This window comes from Mastigoproctus giganteus, chromosome 8 (assembly GCF_048544385.1).
Source record: "Mastigoproctus giganteus isolate SK-2022 chromosome 8, ASM4854438v1, whole genome shotgun sequence".
Lineage (NCBI taxonomy): Eukaryota > Metazoa > Arthropoda > Arachnida > Uropygi > Thelyphonidae > Mastigoproctus > Mastigoproctus giganteus.
In genome coordinates this window covers 79,557,286-79,571,891 of record NC_143582.1, presented here as the reverse complement: position 1 = coordinate 79,571,891, position 14,606 = coordinate 79,557,286, and the positions used below count along the sequence as shown (strand labels likewise).

Genomic DNA, 14,606 nt, shown 5'->3' with positions numbered 1-14,606 from the left:
GACAACCCAGTTATGAAGTTATACTTTCACAATATGAGAGATGCCTGATGGCGTGATAGATTATTTAATAGTCTATTTCGAATAATTTAAAAGGAGTAGTTATGTTAGGTTGTGTGTGTGTGTGTGTGTGTGTGTGTGTGTGTGTGTGCTCATTGCGTTAAGAATAAACGCAATTACATACAGAATTAGGAAGAGTTAGATGAAAAATCGGAGCTCCAGGGAGAAAAAGCCATGCAACTCCTGCCTGAGACAGACGAACTCAGCAACATTTGGAAAAAAGCCTTTAAAATTCCTGGCATCATTGACGGAATTCGTCCTTACACCTTTTTCGTCCTACGTGAGGGTCCGGTGATTATAGCCACAGTGCCTACCTACGAAGGAAATGGGATGGTATGGTATACCCTAAGAGCCTTCAGATCGGAAAAATATGACATAAGTGGCGATGCTCCTAAAACCAACGACAACAATAAACTCTTTCGTACACTAAAATAATTAATAGTCAATATCAAATCACAAATTTAAAATAAATGTTCAAACGTTATGTCAAGTCTCATCAAACATGATGAAATGAGTTTGTGCTTACATCTGATAAAGGAAGACACTTTCAATATTTATAATTATAATTGAAATATGACCTATTGTAATCTCTATTGTATTAATAATAATTTATTTTAATTGAATGAAAACTGAAAATGTACTGCTCGGTTGCATATCTTTTGAATCACCCTGTGTGGTGGGAGGAAATAGTCGCGGTACAGTGTTATTGACCTCGTGTTACTATCGTTCCATGGTGAAGGTACAAGCACATTTTTTTCAAATTTATTTATTTATTGTGTTGGTGACCCTGAACAAACTATGGCAACTCCACTGTGAGTATATTGAAACCATACCGTACTGATAAAAGCCAATCAATCAGTACTGTAAATGTTGTTTTATTAGGGTTTTAGGAGTATCAGCAACTAAGGCCATATTGCTCCTTGTATATTGTCTGTAAATTGCGTGTGTTCTGAGATTGATTTTCTGTTTGCTGGACGAAAAACCCCAGTTTCTGGGGAAAAAAATCCATGCCACCCTTGCCTGAGACCAACTTAACTCAGCCACTTCGTGAAAAAGACCCATAAAAATTCCTCACATCATCAACGGGACTCGAACTCAGTTCTTTTCCACCCCGGAGGACGGCAATTCTGCCAACTGTGCTATCCACGAGTACGGTGTATTGTAGTGTAATGTTGGGTTATGTTGTTTACGTTGAGTGGCAGGTCACTTAGTCCATCGCTTCTCCGCCTTTTGGCTAAGATCAAAGTGGTCACTTAGTCCAGATGGCAATAGAAACTATCACTATCTGTTTACCATCCCTGGCAAGTGGAGCCAGGCCAGTAATCTACTGTCCAACGTTCTTGTTAGACATACCAATGGAGCTCTTTCACCATGTGGAAAGAATGGGAGATTAAAAAAAAAAAAAAAAAAAAACCTCATCATATCATCCAGAAATGCAAGCACAGGATTTAGTTGTCGCAAGGCAACGTGACTTTGTGAGACCTGAATATCAGTTCCATCAGCGTTTTAGATTCCCAGTAGCAGCCCTAGCTGGAAGGATATCTGCGACAAACCTCAAAGAACAAAACTTTCATTTAGATTTATAGTTTCATACAATATAGATGTGTATGTAGGGATAACTAGGACAAATGTAATCAGAATTTGGTCTAAAACTTCTCAATGGACAAACAAACATATGCTGAAATTTTGACGTTTGATTTTTTTCTTCTTTTCAAGCAATGCTCAAATATCCGATTTGGGGGGTTTCAGGAAAACTAGAGTAGCTATGGAAATACAATGAAAAGAACATGCGCTGAAAAGTTGGTGTCAATTCGACTTTTCCTATCAGGTAATTCCGAAAAATGAGAAACAGAGAAAAACAGAGAAGAGGGCAACTAATGAATGAATGAATAAATAATGAATGAATAGCCTTCAGCGGCCTATAAAATTTCTTTCCGTTGTAATAGTCGGTGGCTGTTCTATGCGTGTGTTGCCTACCTGCTTTATATGAGTATATTCAATAATTCGCTATTGCAATCCATGTACTTCTTAAATCAATAATTCCTACCTCCAGTTAAGCAGAGTGACGAGCTGATGCCATGACCAGTCCTGCTACAGCACGTGTACAAAAGTAATACATCTCCCACCCCAACACACAATTGCAAAGACCACTATTGGGTTGTGTACTGGTGGCACGTGAATTTGCCGTTTTCATCTTCGACTTATTTGAGTATGGTGCAGAGGCGTGCTGGGAAAACAAAATTCGTTATGAAAAGTCTAAAAGCAGCCTCACGCTAGGGTTGATCATTATGGATACTTATCTGAAATTTCTATTAAACGAAGTACATTTCTGGTACGTCACTTCAACCCAGTTAAGCAATTGTTACACTGGACAACACGATTTCTACCTCCACTAATATAAACGCAGTTTTCGGTCAAATTTATGCGTAGATTTTTAAAATAATTCTTAAAATTTCACATCACATCACAATTTCTACATACACAGGTTTGTGGTTGTAAGATATACCCATAATAGGTGTATCTTACTGGAAGCAGATGTGACACTGATGTATTACCTCAAACAAAAATGTTGACATATCTCATAGATGGCATTAATGTTCGGGAGGGTTAACGTTTTTTTTTTTTTTTTTTGTTTCTTCTGTTTTTTTTTTTTTTTTGTAGTATTTTATTGTTAAAATGTTAACACAGAAGCAAAGGAAGTATCTGTATCACCCTGACAATTTTAGCTATTGTGCGTGGGCAACAAAAACTCAGAGGAGAAATCCTCAATATTACTAAACGTACGTATTCTTTGAAGATTCCAACCAAGTATTTTGGTTGCAAGATTGGTGATCTGGATATTGTGTATCTGTGGTTAAAATGTGCCGTATATATATTGCCCTCCCGAGTAGAACCGTTAATAGGATTGCCGTCTTCCCCACACCGGGTTGAAAAAATCTGAGTTCGAGTCACTTCGACGACAAGAGGAATTTTTATGGGCCTTTTTAACAACGTGGCTGAGTTAGTCGGTCTCAGGTCAGGGTATCGTGATTTTTTTTTTTAATTGAAACTCGGGTTTTTCGTCCAGAAAAGAGAAACTCGACCTCAGAACACGCATAGTTTACAGACACTGAGCAATATGTCCTTAGTCGCTGATGCTCCTAAAATCCTACTACAACAACAGCCATTTATATTGTGTCTGTAAGTTGCGTGTGTTCTGGGATCGATTTGCCTGTTTGCTGAACGAAAAACTCGAAATTCTGGGAGATAAAACTATGGGACCTTTGCCTGAGATTGACTAACTCAGCTACGTTGTGAAAAAAGCTCATAAAAATCCCCCGCGTCATTCACTGGATTCGAACCCCGGCCTTTTCCACTCGGTGTAGGGAGGAAGGTGCTTATATGCACAGTGCTATCCGCGAGGTCGACTAGTGATCATTGTGTGTGTGTGTGTGTGTGTGTGTGTGTGTGTGTGTGTGTGTGTGTGTGTGTGTGTGTGTGTGTGTGTGTGTGTGTAAGCAGTCCCAGTGGTTCTCCACAAAACCACGTCAACTGATGATCAGCATAAAACTTTGGCCTCCACTTATATGTGTATTGCCTACGATACAAATCTGAGTATGTGGGTACCATAACACGCCGTTCTTAGATCATAAGAAGAGTTGGATGACTTAGTTTGTGATTTAAACTTATTTAAAGAGATCAGAATTCCTGGTTCTAAATTACAACAGTGGGAGTTACTTGTAACAGGAACTAAAATTAGTGTTTGGAAATCGTCAGAAAGTGTTTTCAAAATGTATGGATGATTTCAAGATGTATGGATATTTCTAAAGTTATTAGTGATCTTCTGAACACAACCCTAATGAGTAGCGCATATTTAATGCTGCCTTATGATTAAGTTTAAAAGCAGTTTTTCTTCACGATGCAAACGCATTCCCATCAGTTTCTCTACTTCATGCTGACTTGAAAGAAACATGTAAAAGTATGTCCAAAATCCTGAATGCAATAAAGTACCATAACTTTTCTTAGAATGTCTCTGGTGACCTTAAGGTAATTAATTAGAAAAAGAAGAAGGACCAAAAAAGTGGAAGAAAAACAAAAAAGGTTCCTCTTCCACTCCTTTGAAAGCTTAGCTTAATGAAGAATTTTGTTAAAGCTTTGCATAAAGAAAGAAGTGGATTCTGCTACCTAAGTGAAGCGTTTCCTAATTTAACAGATGCAAAATTGAAAGAAGGAATTTTCATTGGGCGTCAAATAAAGAAACTCCTCAAAGATGAATGATGTATTTTAAACAAAGCTACAGAACAGTTTGGTGAACGTTTAAAGTAGTTGTACATTTTGGAAGAAGAGAAGGAAAGACGGTAATCTCAGGTGTCAGTTTTACTGAAATTTTATAAAGATATGGGCTCTCGAATGTCTTTGAAAATTCATTTTCTTCATTCGCATCTCAGTTTTTGCCTCTACATTTGGAGATATAAGTGATGGGCAGGGGGAACGATTTCATCAGGACATATCCACGATGGGAAAAGGGCGCCATGGTTGCCGAGATACTGCTATGATGGGTGATCACTGCTGGCTTCTAAGCGAGAAAGCAAAATAGGCATAATATTGATAAATTTGGAATTAACGAATCAATTTCCTTTAGAATCTGCAACTTTAGTGTTATTAATGTCTAATACTGGTAACGCATAGTATTGACTCATATCATTATGCATGGTGTAAAACTGTGAGGGTGGTGGAGGAAACCTAATCTGAGAGAATAAAGAAAAAAATTTTTCTTTATTCTCTCAGATTAGATACACACCATCTGCTGGGCTAAGATGTCTTAATTGTTATTATGATATATAGCATATAGCGTATTAGCATATAAAAAAAATTAGCAAATTGGCTATACAACATGAAAATCGGAACTCGAAATAGTTCGGGGAAAGGGGCGAGGAATACCCCTCCTTCCAGCTGAGATCGGCTAACTAGCCCGGATTGAGAAAGCTTTAGGAATTCTTATATTCTCGGGATTCAAATCGAGACCTCTCCAAACGAATTCCAAATGAAACTGCTTCTTTTAAATAAGTTTTCACTTTTAAAGGTGCCATTTCAGAAAGTTGAGCTAAGTAAAAGAATATTCCTATAATAGTCCTATAATAAATTCTTATACGTTCGTTTGCGCAAAAAATCGATATCTCTATGCTCCTGCCTCCTGGAGGATAAGCTCTATTGCCCCTTAGAACTTTTCATTATAAATAGTTCTAAGCTCTATCGCCTCTTAGAACTATTCTTAATGAAAACATCTACATTTTGTAAGCAGTATGGGCCTGAAGGCTTAAAAGCTGGTTTCACTTGTATTTGACTGATGAGTCTGTTCATTGACTATCGTTCCGGCATCCTCTCAGTTTATGCCATCTTCAGTATTACCGACCGTCGCTGCCAGAACAGTAGCTCAGTAGAACATAAGGGTTTAATCAGTTCTCTGCGTCGCCATTTTTTCTTGAATTTTGGCAGGATCCACTCCATGCAGGCGACCATTAGTTCCGTCTCGTTTCACTCAAATGTTGCTTATGTCGGTGGTGGTACGGAAAATTTTTCTTTCGTATAACCTTCATCAAATTTTATTATAGGCAGAAAGAGGCCTTCACCGTATATTAAAACGGTGTCTAAGCCGATGTTGTCTTTGCATGTAAATTGCATATGTTAGAATGGCAGGTGTAGTTTAAAATTTAAAAACGAGTTTAGACTGCCAAAACACAATTTCCATCTCAGATGGAGTCAACTGTGAAAAGTTCCTCCAGTTCTGTGAGCGGTTCAGAAACTAGAACTTTTTTTATTTAGCAAAGAAGTCCTTTTCTTTTCCCTCAAGGTGAAATGTCAGCTGCTTATTTTAAAGTAGCTTTTATAACGTTAAACAATCCCGCTATAAATATAATTGAAGATATAATTAAAAAAAAACAATTTCCATTCGAGGAAATTGAAATTGTTGTTGTTGTCGAGTTTTAGAAGCATCGACGTCTAAGGCCGTGTTGCTTCGTGTATATTGACCGTAAATTTCTGTGTTCTGGGGTCGATTTTCTGTTTGCTGGACGAAAAACACAAGTTTCCGGGAGAAAAAACCATGCTACCCTATCCTGAGACCGACTAACCCAGCCACGTTGCGAAAAAGACCCATAAAAATTCCTCACACATCGATGGAATTCGAACTCGGCTCTTTTCAACCCGGTGTGGGGAGGAAGGCGATCTCCAACTGTGCTACCCACGAGGGCATTGAAATTCTAAAGATGAAAAAAAAAAAGATTCAATTCTTTTTTTACAATCCCAGGAACTGGAATGTTCTCACTTGGAAAAAAAATTGTCTTATTTAATTTCACTTAAAATTAATTCATCACGTGATGTCCTATACAAAAACAATAAGAATTATAGTGTACTTCATCCATATTCATACTCAGAAATAAAATATATGAACAAAAATACAGTACGTGGCTCTAACCGTAGAGCTTATTACAAACCGGAAATAAGTTTTTAAATTGTTTTCCTAGGTGGCGCAGTTTCTTTCAGCATTGCTGTACGTTAGTGCTCAATGATGTTTATTCACAAGAAGCTTTGACAGATTAATCCTGATATGAAAATATTTTATTTTCCAAATATTTCCTGGCCGCCGTCTGAAGATGTTTTAACTTGATATCGGGTGCGTAATTAACTGGCGTTCTGTAAATTAAGCAATAGATAAAAGCAGTCACTCACATAACGCGCCCGCTAAGTCTTCGTGTGTGTGTGTTTTTTATATCTTCATAATTTCTACTTTGCTCTCTGTTTCTTGAATGGCCATTCTATTTTTCCCAACAAAGACGTCTTTGTGACTCCAATGACAGCTTTCTGGTGACATGATAAAGTGGTGTCTTTATGAAAAACAACTTTATCACTATAAGTAAGTTCTCAAGCTACGGACCATCGCAAGAAAACAAAGAATTTCCTTTAAGAACTGTGTTCTGTTAACCACACATGCTACACTAATAAAGCATAATTTCAACCACGGAAGAGTTTTTTTCTAAACGGCACTCAGCTCTTGAGGAAACAGGCCATAAGGATTCTTTCAAGTGTAATTGGGATTATTGCCTTTCTCAGCGGAAATCTGAGTTGTGGCAGCTCAGCTACTCTTCACCGTCTATTTTAAAATAAAGGTAAAGGAGATCGGAGTAATAAAAATAATTAACTTTTTAACGCAGCTAAATAATAAGAAAATGTTAAGAATGTTTTTGAAAAGCCATATCCACTTGAATTACTATAGCAATTTTTCTGATCTAGATCAGAAAATTTCAGTCGGCTACACATTTTGAACTTGAATGACTTGTAATGAAAACAGCAGATATAGATTGCACCAGTTCCGCTCTCTAGGGTAATGCTGATTTTTCCTCAGATCTTTAAGTCCATGGCTGAGTTATTTTGTACCGACTTACCAATACCATAAAACACACTCAATTTATGAACATAAATTGGGCATACAAATTTGGACTTGTGTGGCCCCTAATATCAGGTTTTTTTTTTCATTCGGATCTGGCTAATTCAACCCCCTTTTTCCACATTTCAATCGGCGTTACTTAGCTGTTATTTAATTTCTTAGGCCTAATAGTTATAAAAATACAAATAAATTTAAACGGAAATGGTTAAATTTAAACCTGTAGTTGCCACCTCAAAAGTTAAACATGTATGACATTATTGTACGTATCATTAGAATGGTACGTCTAAAATTTTTCGAGTAACTAAGACTCCAAAATCGAAACATAAATATTTAAAGAATTACAAAAACACTATTTAAAAACGTAAATTTAATGTTCAAGGATGTTATTTTTAAATAAAAAAGAAATCAAACAAACAAAATACTGAACAACCACAGTTGATTTTCAACCCTATCCCCAAAATCAGAGATAAACACGTTACATCGAATATCAACTCGTGCATGAATAAATCTTTCATTTAACGCCTTCTGCAACAGAATCCACCTGCCAAGCTCTACATTAGACCTCACAATTTCGCCTCCCACCTTAATATGCAGATTGTTCATGCGTGAAGTTTACTTCATTTAAAGCTAAACTTGGAATTCATGGAAAGATTGCTCTTCTTTTACACAAGTCCTGGATAGCCCAAATTTGAGTTATTCCTTTCAATTTATAGTTTCGAGGGAGAAAAATGTTATTGAAGACCATAAGAGGAAAGTAAAAATTTTTTAAAAAATCATGATTTTGTCTTAAAAACTAGGTTTAAGAGGCCATTCAGAAATTACTTAATGAGATAAGAAGAAATACGCTTCCTTTGTACCGACAGTTCTTTGTACCGAAATGATCTTTATACCGACTTACAATACAAAATTAACTGAATAAAATGTTTTTCATGAATATTTTATTGTGAACAATCTTCGGCGACACTATTCCCAATAAAATAGGAGTCCCGTTTTAGTCTGCAAACAGCTTCTATACGATGTTTCATCTGGAGACAACGAGGAATGCAGTACCATCCCGGCGACTCCGTAGACAGGTGGGAAGGAGCAGCAGTGCATAGCACACGCTTCTTGATTAGATCGGGGTTTGAGCCCGTCACCACCAAATACGGAGGATGCGGAAAGGTCAGGGAATGACCACCGCATATCCCGGAGCAATATGGCCTTAGTTGCTAATGCTCCTAAAACACAAATAACAAACAAACAAGCAGTACCATCCCTCCAACGTCAGAGAAAGGGCCAGTGGTGGAGGTGGTGTTCTCGTGAAGGGCGGAATAATGATCAACGGCAGCACCTTTCTTCATGTTTTTGATAGGGTACCGTAACTGCAAAGAGGCTGGGGCGTATTCAGGGGGTGTAGGGGAAATAAAACCTGTGTGCGAGGTTTTAGGGGTACGGTCGGCCTAGATTTTTTTTTTTTTCATACATGACAACGTCACTGCACCTAGAGTTCAAGTGGTAGAAGAATATCTTGAAACTGAAGATATCCAACGGCTGCCTTGGCCATCACGATCTCCAGTCTTATATCTGATCGAACATGCGTGGGACGCCCTTGGGCGTTGCATTGGACGCCGAAAGCCAACTCCTCGGTTACTTGGCGAGCTAAAGTCTGCGCTGGTTTTCTCAGACTATGAATACTTACAAAACTGGAGAGGATCGTACGCCGTACTAATGTCATGTGACCATATTTTCGAGCATCTTGTATCGAATTTTGTAATGTGACGTTTTTGGTAATTTTTGTACAACCCCTATAAATATTCCTTATAGCTGTCCAAAGTCTCTCGCTGTCTACACATTTCATCGTTATTCTGTGGTATACCACCACCAAATTTTGTCCCACTTCATCGCAAGCTGCACGAGTTACACCACGTTTTCTACGTGTTCTGTAAATATTTGTCCAGTGGTATACGTTTACTTATGAAGCGATTAAAATAGTTTGTACAGATTTGCTCTTTTTATCTAAATCACCCCCTTGTGACGCGCAATCTATTGGTACATGCAATGTCGCGCTTTCCACGATTCTCTAATATTATGTTAACTCCTCCTGCTTTCTTGCAGAGGTGATCTTCAGTTGTTCCAAAGGTCTTTAAGGTTTACAACGCCGGTGCAATGAGTTTTTTGTAGTGCTCTGCTGATCTGTAGCCAACAAATCGCTCTTAAATTTTTCATTCAGTTCCAGCTGAGGTGAAGCCCGTTGCTTAATCAGCGCTTGGATAACTTCCAGATATTTAACCGGCTTGTCCTGCAATTGTTTTGTTGTTCGCCCCATTCTTTTCCCACTGACATTGCTCTGCAAATTCTACACCTGCTGTTAACTATCACTGCATTTACAATGATATCATTATATGAGTTTTAACACCTTTTTTTAAATTAAGATGCAGTCGTATATACGTTTTGACATTGTATGTTGTGCGCGTGTGTCTAACGTATGTGTTAGAAGTACGGTATACGTATGGAAATATGTATTTTCAATGAGTTTTGTAACCTTTACATAATATAATTACATAATCACCTGTAATATAAATCTCTCGCGATATTTTCCTACAGATGAAGGGTTTCGTTTTCAGTTTTGTTCTCCTTCCACCTTAATTTAGATTGATTGTTCCAAAAAAAAAGAAAAAAAAATGTATCAAAATGCATCGTACCATTTATCATACAATGGATTGAACAAAAATATTTAAAAATCAAGAATTGTTCTAATTTATAAGACTAAAACCATAAATCAATTTAACTAATAATTTAAAACTGAATATTTCACAGCATAAAACTGCAATCATTAATGATTTCAGGGTCAGCTTCTTTACACCTGTCATAGTTTGAATTAAATCGCTACTGCGCTGTCAGATGTTCCACTGACGAATACCCCTACTCGTCCACCGATGACTCGTCGGTGGACGAGTAGGCTACAGACGATGTACTCGTCGACTACAGACGATGCAAATAAATTTCTTTTTCATCCTGGGAAGTTTATTTAGACTACAAATTGATGCGATCCAGCAATCGTTTGTTATATAAAATTCGTTGACTTACCGTATTAACATAATATTAGCTTGTCGTTGGTTACTTCTACAAGGAAGTCATGGTTAAAATTTTAAATTTAACTTTTATACTGACGAACAGAAACAGAAAAAATGAATGCAAGTCTCACTGACTTTCAGAAGTTGGATGGCCCACCGGTGATAAAAACTTAATATAAAAGTTAACATACATCGAAATATACACTGTGCTGTCACTTTATTAGGTACACCTACCTAATAGCGTGTTGAACTTCCTTTAGCCTTCAAAACAGCCTGAATTCGTCTAGGCATGGATTGAGCAAGATGCTGAAAAGTTGTGCAGGAATGGAGTACCATGCAGACATGAGTGTGTCACGCAGTTCCTTGAGATTCGACGGAGGTGTAGGCCTGCAGCGAACAGCCCTTTCCAGCTCATCCTAAAGATGTTCAATAGGATTGAGATCCGCGGACTGAGCTGGCCACTGCAGCAAAGAAAAGTCATTGTCATGTTCCTGGAACCATTCCATAGTAATTCGGGCTTTGTGCACCGGCGCATTATCCTGCTGGAAGTAACCACCTGACTGAGGATAAACTGTCAACATGAACGGATGCACTTGGTCAGCAACGATGTTTAGATAAGATGTGGCATTCAGACGTGAATCTATGGGTATCAATGGACCCAACGTCTGCCAAGAAAACATTCCCCACACCATAACACTGCCCCCACCACCACCTTTGCACAGTAGTCGTCCTACATGATGGGTTCATGGATTCATGTTGTTTTCGCCAAATTCTAAGCCTTCCATCAACATAATGCACCAGGAACTTCGACTCGTCCGGCCAAGCAACTGTTTTCCAATCCTCGATAGTCCAGTGCTGGTGTTACTGTGGCCACAGGAGGCGTGCTCTCTTGTTCTTCATTGATAACAAAGGTACGCGATGTGGCTATCGGCTGTTGTAGCCCATTCGTGACAAAGTGCGACTAGTGGTCCGTTGCGATATTTTGTTCTGCGCACTAAGGTTGTATTCTGACGTGATGTGCGACATTGTGGCCCGTCTGCTTGCTTGCACAATTCTAGTCATCTCCTCTGACCTCTCTCATCAACAAGCGATTTTCTTTCACAGGAGTGCCGTTGAGAGGATGTTTTCTGTTCATTGCACCATTCTCTATACACCCTTAAAACTGTGGCGCGTGAAAAGTTCAGGAGAACTGCCGTTTCAGAGATGCTTTGTCCAGCACGTCTTGCACCTACTACCGTGTCACGTTCGGAGTCCATTAGATCACTCCTTTTCCCCCATTCTTGTTACGGTTTGTACGCTTAACTGATACGAGAAAGATTGTTCTGCTGCATTTATATCCACAATTGTGGCCATGTGACTTGCAACGTTGTGGGACAAACCATTTGTGTGCACAACAGGGGTGTGCCTGATAAAGTGGCAGCACAGTGTATGTAAAGCGCAAGGAATAATAATAACGGATACCATATTTTGGTTATAGGCATAATTTTAAGTAAATTAACTATTTACTTCCCCGAAAAAGAGGGCTTTCATTCACTCTGGACGCCCCTACCATCTGACATATTTTAGTACTCTGTGGTGCCTTCTCCTCTGTCCTCAGACAGGCAGAAGGCTTTTTCCCCTCTATGTTCCTGAGCCTTGCAGTATGCGAGCATCAGACAGTCTGATAAGCGTATCTGGTTAAAATTCGAGAAGCCATTACATTATTATAAGTTATAGTGCATTTCTTATGTTCAGTTTAATTAGTTATTTCAAATTTAAACTTTCATATTTTAGCAATTTAATTACGCTTTCAGTTACATATACAGTTTTAGAAGAATAACGACAGACCCTTGACTTTCTCTAAAATATTAATCGTGTTAATATTTATATAGTTATAATTACCTTAATAACTTTTTCTCTTCCCTTCTTCAGGTGTTTATGGGAAGTCCCTCCGAAGGAGAACTACAGAGAGGAGATATCATCTTGAAGTTACGTGATAAAGATGCTACACGAATGACCCACAAAGAAGCATCCGATGTCATTAAGAGCGCAGGAAATAACATAAAAATTGTTATTCAAAGGTATTCGGCGTCCATTTTTGAAATTTTTAGTTTGTAAATATTTAAACATAAAATTTTTATTTTTATTTATTAAAGTAACCAAAATTAAGCAAATCACGAAAATAGTTTTCACAAAATGAAGAGGGTGGGTCTTGAAATTTTTCTAACCTAACCAAGCAGACGTCTAAAAATTATGAAGTATACGGCAGATATGTCTACATATTTTTGGTTTATCTGTTCTGAGAGGTGAAAAATCCAAATTTTTTATTCCTGAAAAAAATAATGATATGAAATGACATAAAAATTTCACTACAAGGCGGGATTCGAACCCCCAATTTACGTGGTGTGGAAAGACAGTGATGTAACACCTCCAAAACTAATCCCTTGGCAGTTCCATTAGGACTAGATTCTTCCTAAAACGTGGTCTCTTAACCCCTGTTGAATACTTAAGATGTAGTCTAATTAGTGGAATAGTTATCTTTATCGTTACCAGATAAAGTTAATAAACAGTACCATATATTGGTAAAGTTATCTGTTTGTAGGAGAATCCAGTTTGTTTTCTCTAAGCGTTAATTCTTACTTTTTATAAACTTGCAGAAAATAATTAATTTCATAAATTAATGAAGATATAAAATTAAAACTGCTGTCCAAGGATGAGACATTTCTTCTTATTTGAAATAAATAAATAAAATAAATATTGGAATTAGCCAATGCGTTTGACGAAATACACCTTAAATAGGCTTATCGATGTATCTGCTAGTGATCAATCACAACGAAATGCTGAAAATTCATTATTCGGACAAACTCTCTCAAGAACCGTTTGCCTGTTTAGTTTAACTTTATAATACTTTCGTTCGTTTCAGGGGTGCTACAATACCTGCCCTCATACCTCATCCGAGTATAGGAGCTTCGAGAACAGTGTACCACTTCACCCCAACCACCTCCACCGTAACACACTACCCACCGACAGGCAGCGAAGAATATTTCCAACCTCTTCCAACGAGCCAATATCAAGATGTGAGGTCATCACATATAGCGAATGGAACTCAGTTCACAACGAGCAGTAAGGTGCAGGAGAAGCAGGCTATAGTAAACCAAGTAAGTGAAATTTCCCTTTCATCAGATAGATTAACAAAAAGTTCATTTAAAAGGACAATAATCAACTTGGTGTTGAAAAGAATTTATTTATTTATGGCGCACCGTGGCTTGCTTACATTTATGCCACCAGATTTCCTAGTTGATATAAGTTGGTGAATTCGCATGGCATAATATACACAATAATTGTTTACTTGTGAAGAAAATAAGCGTAATTACTTTTCTTTCGAGATAACGTTTGAACTCCACAGATGACCCATTCGAAACGTTCATATTTTACAGCAACCAGCGAGAGCAGTAAGCATCTCAGACAAATCACAAACAGCCAGTGAAATATTTCTTTTGAGGGATTCTGTGATAAATATAAAGCAAAAAAACAATAATATGTGTGAACAAAAGCAGTTACAAGAACCTTGTCTGGAGCAATACCATTAATATTTTATAGTTTTCTAAATGTATAAAGATGCTGAGATATCCAATCATTTCGGAGGACACAGCAGACGCGTTTTTTAACAAGACCTGAAAACGAAATCTATAGTTAAGTTCGAAACGTCGCCATTGTTAAAGCAAGATTGCGTATAGCGACTATTAACTCTCTAGACATAAATGTAAAAGTTTATATGAATATAACCATAATTTGTGTTATTCAGTTTGGTATATAAATAACTTTTTAAATTTTAAAATTATGTTATATAAGAATTTTCTGCCAATTCTAAATCATGAACTTTTATACTCATGTTTTGCATTATTGTATTTTCCAAACATTTTACCCTCTATGATGAAAGAAACACAAAAATGTTCAGTAAAGCAGCCTAAATTATCATCTATTAGTTTCAAGTAACTGCGGATTCAGCTGGCCACCTACTTGAAATGTAAGTACGACAGAGTGCACAGTGAGAAGAATCTACCGTCTTGCCCATCTAGAACAAATAAATAGCG

At 37.6% G+C, this 14,606-nt stretch overlaps 1 protein-coding gene across 2 annotated transcripts in view; it reads left to right on the top strand.

Annotated features, from left to right (window-relative positions):
• The window catches only part of LOC150081660 (LIM domain-binding protein 3-like), a 71,953-nt gene that overhangs the window by 26,257 nt on the left and 31,090 nt on the right, over nt 1-14,606 (top strand). For both annotated transcript variants that reach the window (XM_090380582.1, XM_090380583.1), the window contains exons 2-3: nt 12,445-12,593; nt 13,436-13,670. In XM_090380582.1, coding sequence (XP_090236708.1) covers nt 12,445-12,593; nt 13,436-13,670 — 384 coding nt within the window. The remainder of the gene's footprint in view (nt 1-12,444; nt 12,594-13,435; nt 13,671-14,606) is intronic.